At 33.3% G+C, this 8553-nt stretch overlaps 1 protein-coding gene across 1 annotated transcript; it reads left to right on the plus strand.

The window, feature by feature from the left end:
- Nucleotides 1–454: 454 nt before the first annotated feature.
- LOC115224033 (kinesin-like protein KIF3A) lies at nucleotides 455–4247 on the plus strand. Its single transcript, XM_029794835.2, has one exon. It carries the CDS (start codon nucleotides 828–830, stop codon nucleotides 3066–3068), a length of 2241 nt encoding a protein of 746 aa, XP_029650695.1. The 5' UTR covers nucleotides 455–827; the 3' UTR covers nucleotides 3069–4247.
- The last annotated feature ends 4306 nt before the right edge of the window (nucleotides 4248–8553 follow it).

The following is an 8553-nucleotide window of genomic DNA, read 5'->3' on the forward strand; positions in this document are numbered from 1 at the left end:
TATTAATTCTTTTTTTTAATCTTACAAAAATAAAAAGTAGTTTCCAATGATCTCTGTTAGGGATATTAGGAACGTTTATAAATAATAAAAAAAAGAATTTTTTCTCTCACTTCACTAATATTCTAATTAAATGTCTTTATTCTAATCTCCCTAGTTTTAACATTTTTAAAAGAATAAGTTCCATCAAGATCCCTACGCCTCACCATTTCATTCGAATCACCATTCATATCACTGATGTATTTAGTTATATTATGAAGTCTAGCAAAGCTGACATAGATATCACTTTAGTAATTTTTATTTTTTATACTACTTATATTCGTCGAAAGTATTATAATTTAAACAGTTACTCTTATATTTGAAAAATACACGAGATTAGATTTATCAAGAAAATATTAGTGAAGTGAATATTACGATTTATCTTTCCTTAGATATACGTGTTCTAGTGTTTGAAGGTAGATTGTAGTCAAGAGCTGTAAATAGTAGCAGACAGGAAAGTAAAGCCACATGATTGTGACGTCAGGACGCGCCAGCTTATCTGACATTTAGTGACACTGCATAATAGCAGAGGAAGGGCTACTTACGCCGTACAAAAGATGGTATCCGAGCAGTCATTTTATACGGTACCGCCGATATTTCTAAATTTTACACTGACTGCACTTCAGTTGGAGTACCAGAAGCATCAGCAGCTTGTACTGCTTCGTTTTTAATCTGCTCAATTCATCGTGTTGATTTTTATCAACACCTACATATTTTACTGTGAAACATAAATAGCGACCGTCTTTCGTTACTTACAGGTTTATTTAGTATTGAAAGAAACAACAAAGAAAATGCCTGAAAACAAGAATACCAGCAGTTCATACCAAAGTCTCTTCAGTAACAACACAAGTTGTACAACCAATTCCAGTCCTATAATAACCAGCAACAGCTCTGCCTCGGCTACTACAAGTAATCATAGTTCTACTTCGCGTAGCAGCAGTAGCAACAACAGCAAAGACTCTGATAATGTGCGAGTGGCCGTTCGTTGTCGTCCGCTCAATGAGAAAGAACTGTCGATTTCATGTCGTAATCTAGTGACTGTCGATGTCCTGCGGGGTACAGTGTCAGTGGAAAACCCCTCGGCAAGCCAAGAGGAACCCATAAAAATGTTTACTTTCGACACAGTTTTTGGACCTGGGTGTAAACAAGTTGATGTCTATAATGAAGTCGCTCGACCCATTGTTGATTGTGTTTTAGAAGGTTACAATGGCACCATTTTTGCCTACGGACAGACAGGCACAGGTAAAACATTCACTATGGAAGGCTTACGGACAACGCTTGAGGTTCGTGGTATTATTCCTAATTCATTTGCTCATATCTTTGGAGCTATAGCAAAAGCTGGTGAAGATAATTGCTTTTTAGTTCGTGTCTCTTACATGGAAATATATAATGAAGAAGTTCGAGATTTGCTTGCAAAAGATCAAAACATGCGATTAGAAGTCAAAGAACGGCCCGATGTTGGTGTCTATGTTAAGGATTTGTCTGCATTTGTGGTGAATAATGCTGATGATATGGATAGAATAATGACTCTCGGTAATAAAAATCGCGCGGTTGGTGCTACCAATATGAATGCCCATAGCTCTAGGTCCCATGCTATTTTCACTGTTACTGTAGAATGCAGTGTGAAAGGAATTGATGGAAAACAGCATGTCCGAATGGGGAAGCTACATCTTGTAGATCTTGCCGGTTCTGAAAGACAAGCCAAGACAGGTGCCACTGGAATGAGATTAAAAGAAGCGTCTAAAATTAACCTTTCTTTATCTACACTTGGTAATGTCATTTCTGCATTAGTTGATGGGAAAAGTAGTCATATTCCATATAGAAATTCAAAACTTACTCGACTATTACAAGATTCCTTAGGAGGTAACTCGAAAACTATAATGATTGCTAATATTGGGCCTGCTGACTATAATTATGATGAGACAATCAGTACTTTAAGGTATGCTAACCGTGCTAAGAATATTAAAAACAAAGCTAAAATTAATGAAGATCCTAAAGATGCACTTTTAAGACAATTCCAAAAGGAAATTGAGGAACTGAAGAAACAACTTGAAGATAATATATCAGATGCAGATACTAGCCCAGATGAAGAAATGGATAATGAACAAAGTATGGAATTTATGGAGAATAGTAAAAAGAAATGGAAAGAAAAAAAATGCCGTAAGATATCTAAAGAAAAAATGACTGAAATCCTCACTAAAATTGAAAATGATCGAAAATTCTTAGAAGAGAAGAAAGACATGGCTGAAGAAGAACGTAACCAAATGAAGGAAAGTTTGGATGAAAAAGAAAATGAGTTAAAGCGTTATCAAGAAGAACAAGATCAACTTCAGCAAAAATTGTCAGCAATTGAAAAAAAGATAATAGTTGGTGGCGAAAATCTTTTAGAGAAAGCCGAAGAACAAGAACGCCTTCTTGGAGAGAGTGCTATTGAGTTAGAAGAACGTAAAAAAAGAGAAGAAGAATTACGAAGAGCTCTTGAAGAGAAAGAACAGGAAAGAATTGATATTGAAGAAAAATATTCTTCTTTACAAGATGAAATTGTAGGAAAAACAAAAAAGTTGAAAAAGTGTTGGACAATGTTAATGCAAGCTAAATCTGAGATGGCTGATCTTCAACAAGAACATCAGAGAGAAATGGAAGGCCTTTTAGAGAATATAAGACAACTAACTCGTGAACTGAAGTTACAGATGCTTGTCATTGACAACTTTATCCCTCCAGAGTTTCAAAATGTGATAGAACATTATGTACATTGGAATGATGACATAGGTGAATGGCAATTGAAATGTGTTGCCTACACTGGTAATAACATGCGTAAACATACTCCTATGCTTGAAAAGCACAAAGAAACCTGTGTAGATGTTGATCTTACAGGTGTTTTTCTAGCATACACTCCAGAAGGTGCAGCTCAAGCACTTAGGTCTAAAACCTGCAAGATGATGAAGTCTTTGCATCACCCGAAGGTATTATCCCGGCCAAAATCCTCCAAAAAGAAGAAACGAGATTCTGAACTAGAGAGCTTCTTGCAATGACTATTCACTGCAGCAGGCATCTGGTTTCTTTTCAAATTTATGTTATGTATTGATGATATGGTTATTTTTATTTTCCCATCATTTATAACTAAGTAATTTTAACTAAATCTCAAACCCTTTATTTTGGCTTAAATGTAACTTATTTTTCTTTCTTTTTCTCTTTTAAAATCCAGCATTTGTGATCAATAGTCTTTACTTTTAAATTTATTTATATATGAATATTATATTTACTAATATTTCTCTTTTGAGAGTGTTTATAATATATTTTCAAGGAGGCTTTACATCCTGTTGCCATTTCAAGCCAAATTAATCTTCCTGCACTTCAAAGAAAAGTGGCTTCCACCCTCTTACCTAAAACTCAGCTGCAACATAATTTTGCTCTTGAAGCTCTACTTAATGTATTTAAAGTATGTTGTTGGTTGATTCTGTGAATTTCTTCCATTTAAGCAAATCAAAACATTGTTGAAATTTTAAAGTATCGTTAAATGTTAAGTAATGAAAGGAAGTTCTTTTTTTTTTTTTTTTTTGGTGTTATTAATGTTTACAAGTTAGCAATACCAAAAGAGCAATTGGAAAGATTTTATCACTATTGACCTATCTTTGATGTAGTATTCTTATACTACATATGACACAGGTCTTTAAATATATTAGATTTATCTTCTGCAGAAGATGTTTGTTAACAGAGAAGAAATAATCAGCTATCCTCATTATCCTGTAAAGCATATAACTTATTTACTCCAGGTTTGCTGAGAATATTTTGAAGCAAATATAGTTTGTATTATCTATACAGATCTCAAGCTTTATTTACAAAATTATTATTTCTTGCTTTTACCCCCTTTATCTTGCTTCAATTTCCTCAATAGTTGTGATAGTTGTAAAATATTCTGACTTATTTACACATTCAGCAGACCTAGTAATTCAAAACTGATGCTTGCTCATATAAAATTATATCTATATTACATTCTGTAGAATTTCCTTGTATATTTATTTATATCTTTTGGTATTTGCATCCAATTTTTAAAATTTACCAAAAGGTTTTATTTTTTAAATATTGTTATTACATAACATAATTTAAAATATTTTTATTATCTTTATTTATTTGTTAGAGTGAGACTGCAACTGGCATGCTGCATTCTCTCTCCATCTGTAATAAAACCTGGTTCTACATGTAAATATATATTCCTTTGCCTTGAGTTGAATTTCATTTAAAAGATATTTTGTTTTTGTCACAGTATTTCTAACTATAAATCACATTTAATGGATTGTATATTATTATTGATTTCTAATTAAGCTTGTTTTTTTTGCCATTTTCTTAATATATATATATATATACACACACACATACACACGCACACAAACATGCACATACACAACCCATGCTAGCATGGAAAGCGGACGTTAAATGATGATGATGATGATGATGATATATATATACATATATACATGTGTGTGTGTATAAATGCATGCACATTCACATTATTTACATACACACATACATATACACAATATATATGCATACTAATACATGCATATATACATGTAATATGTAGCGTATATTGTCTATATCATATCTATATATACACACTCATACATATATACTTACATACACATATATACACAGGGTGCAGTCAATAAATTGTCATCTAAATTACGCAAAAATGAAAATAACACTGACATCTCATTTTAACAGATATATTTACGAAAATTACATAAAAATGTCTTGAAATACTAAAGAGTAAATTTATTCAATAAAATCGCCATTGGCTTCAACCACAGCCTCCAGACGACTTCGGAATCTCCAGCAACTCTTCTGGACAGTCTCCTTAAGTTGGTGGATGCTGTCATAATCCTTGCCGTCAGTTCATCTTTGGTGTTACAAGGAGTTTTGTTGGTCTCTCTCTCTCAACTGCACCCAACACATAATAATCAAAGGGGTTGCAGTCTGGGGTGATGTGGTCGAAAACATTGTCTGACAACCATGACTCAGTTTTCATACTTGTGTGGCATAGTGTGGAGTCCTGTTGCCAGATATAGGGTCTTCTAGCAGCCACTTTGTTGACCCTGGGCAGCACTACCTCCTCCAGGCACTTGATGTAGGCCTCTGTATAAAGTCTGTGGCCGTGTGGGAAGATGAATGGAGGCATAATGTTGCCATCATTAGTGATCATTCCAAACACCATGATGTTGATTGGATGTTTGACTTTTATCATTCTCAGTACATGTTTTGGGGACATGGCAAGCCAACAGCTGTTCTGCGTTCACCATCTGATCCTGGTAGAAATTTTTCTCGTTTAAGAAAAACCAAAGCATGTTCAGTTGGAGGGGATGCTTGAGTTTGTTCAAAAGCTTCATAGCACAGTCTTTCCTCTTGTCCTTGATAGCTTCATATAAAAATTGGCCCTTTCTCATCTTGTATGAGGAATACCGAATGTCATCCTGCATTACCTGCCTAATAAGTAACTCAGACACTCTCATGGACCTGGTTGACTTCGAAAGATTGTTGTCAATTATGGCCTGGATCTCTCCAACGAATTTCAGAGTTCTTTTCTTAGAACAATCAGAGTGAGTTTTCTAAGCTACCATACCTTTGTAATCACCAATTCTTTCAAAATCTTCTGCACTGTCCTCAGGTTAACACTCAAACACTCTGAAATGTTTGTATTGAATGCCAAGCAGTACAGCATATTACTTCCAAATTTCTGGCAGAGAGCATTATGTCATGATGCCCAACTAACCCAACTATACTGTAGTTGATAAAATCAAAAACAATGTGCATGCACGAAATTAAAAAATATAAAATGGCAACAATTTACCCATTGCACCCTGTGTGTGTATGTATATTTATATATATATACACAATATTTTACATACATACACACACACTCACACATATATTACAGCTATAATACATGTATATAACATCATATGTAATATACTTAAGATATTTGCATTACATCCATGTAGTGCAACACACACACTGTTTGTTTATATAAAATAGCCTTCTCTGTGAAAATTTTAATTTAAATTCTGCTATGAGTTTTTCAAATAGAAGAATATTCTGCTGATATATAGGTTTTTTCAATTGAAAACTAGCTTTTGCTACCATTTTTAAGCAAAGCTATCTATCGTTGTTGGCTCCTTTTACTTAACTTTAGCTCTGTCATTCTCATTCCCTCCTGTTTGCCTACTATTTAAATCCTATGTCCATTTAAAAAATATAACCTATGTAATGCCCTGTTAAAAAAACATTAACCAAAATGAATGAAAAGTTCTACTTAATAAATATTCCTCTAGAAAAGCATTCCTTTAATTATCATCTGATCCTATGGAAGATATTTGGATTCAAGACTTGTATACGTCTATACTTTCAAGACATTGCCAACATATATATATTATATATATATATGTATGTATGTGTGTGTGTATATATATATATATATGTGTATATGTGCAAAACACCTAATATTATCTACATATTCAATATTTTCTAACCTGTCGTAGAAAATGAAACAGGAAATCATTTTCCCTCACCAGGTAGCTATAAGGTTGCAACTGTGGTTTCTATTTTCCCCATGTCTCAATGCTTGAATTCCAACCTCTGTAAGCTTATTGTCTGCAATGTGATAGATTTTTTTTTAATACATTCCTACTGAGTTGCTTATCTTTGCTTCCAATAAGTTTAATATTTATTCAGAAACTCCAAACCCTATTTTAAAAGATTTTTGTAGTAGTAAATTATTTATTATTATTAATATCAATTTTTTTTTTCTGGAATATTTCTTCTGTTGATCATTTTGAAGTGCCTGCAAGGAACTTTGTAGTTAACAATTATTTTCAAACATGTACTATTTCAAAGTCTCATATCCTCATGTTATTAATAGATTGATTAATAATATATATATGCTCGGTATAATATCTACTACGTGATACATACAGAGAAAGTTTTACAAAAGCTTGTTTGCTGATTAATATTCAACTGACACTTTCATCAGGATAAACTGATGAGAAAACAAGCTAACAATTGATTTTTGACTTGCTAGAGATAGCAACAAGATCCCTTCAAATTACACTCTACCATCTTAAAAATATATATACATATACATTGGACAATGTAGTCCTGTATATAGAAAAAGATAAGATAAGGCTGAAATGCCTGTTCGATGAGGCTTGATCTGTATCTGAACAACAACAACTGATGAGAAAATGAACTGAATAGTTCTTGTTTTAAGCCATTTACAAATGCATTTATTTCCTCCAAAATATGAGATTTTTAAAAACTACAAGAAGTGAACTAACAAAGTGAATAAGACATATATTCAGGTGTCTTGCTTACATATGTTTCACAGGTGTTTCTTGGAAGGGCACATAACTCTACATGCCTTAGCTATCAAATATGTACCAGACCTCTGAAAATTATGTGAATACATAACTGGAAAAGACAGTGTCACATTATTCAAGTGTATCTTTCTTTAGTACATACTGTAAATGAAGTGTAAACCCAATCAGCAGTAGTAGTCCTTGACTCAATGAGACATATACTTCTTAATAAAAAAAATATTAAAAAATAATCATATGACTTCGTAAGTAAAGCAACTTTCCGTGCACAAGAAAGCTGTTTTTTTTATCCATATGATACATATATCAAATAAAAGTTAACTAAATTGTTACCTTATTTCTTCTCTCTTCAATATATCAGACATTTATTGAAACATTGATTTAATTGCATCAGTATATTTCACTGTTATTCTGTTTCTTCCATAATGCTTTCTGATACCTTTTTTTTTTCTCTCTCTCTCCTTAATATCTTTGCTACTCAGCCCCTTTAATATTCACTAACACCATGCTGTTTCTCTGCATACTACCCTCACTCCAGCTCTGTATCTCTTCCATTACTCCTTCCGCTATCTCTCCTCCGCTCCACTGTTTTCCCCATTGTGCTCTTGTCCCTACTACTCTCCCTTCTTTTCACCCTCTTGATCATGTTACCTTGAACAAATGGAGACATCGAGTAGGGATGATTCTTAGAGTAACCCCAATAATGCTGGTGACTTAATAAAAGGTACACAGTACATTTTGTAAAGTAGTTGGTATTAGAAAAGGCATCCAGCCATGGAAACTATACCAAAAATGAAACGATTTCTCAGTGTGATATGGTCCTCTAACACATCTAGGGGAGCAGTAATTTCAAATTAAGAACTGATTCAGATCACAGTGGCTTGTCCAATGCATATCAGCACAAAAACCAAACACAACGATGATGATGGAATATTTCAGTATAAAAATATTTGCATCATCTTTCTTGATGGTATTGGTTGGACAAGTTTTCATAGACTAACTCAATTCTTAACTGGATATATGAATCCAAGAACCATGCCCCTCTCATACATTTAGGCACCATTTGTGTAGCGGGATACTCTCCTTAATATCAACCTCTATAAAGAGTGTACTAAGTATATTTTTATCCTGTTACCAGTATTAAAGAGGT

Source organism: Octopus sinensis, linkage group LG2 (assembly GCF_006345805.1).
Source record: "Octopus sinensis linkage group LG2, ASM634580v1, whole genome shotgun sequence".
Taxonomy (NCBI): domain Eukaryota; kingdom Metazoa; phylum Mollusca; class Cephalopoda; order Octopoda; family Octopodidae; genus Octopus; species Octopus sinensis.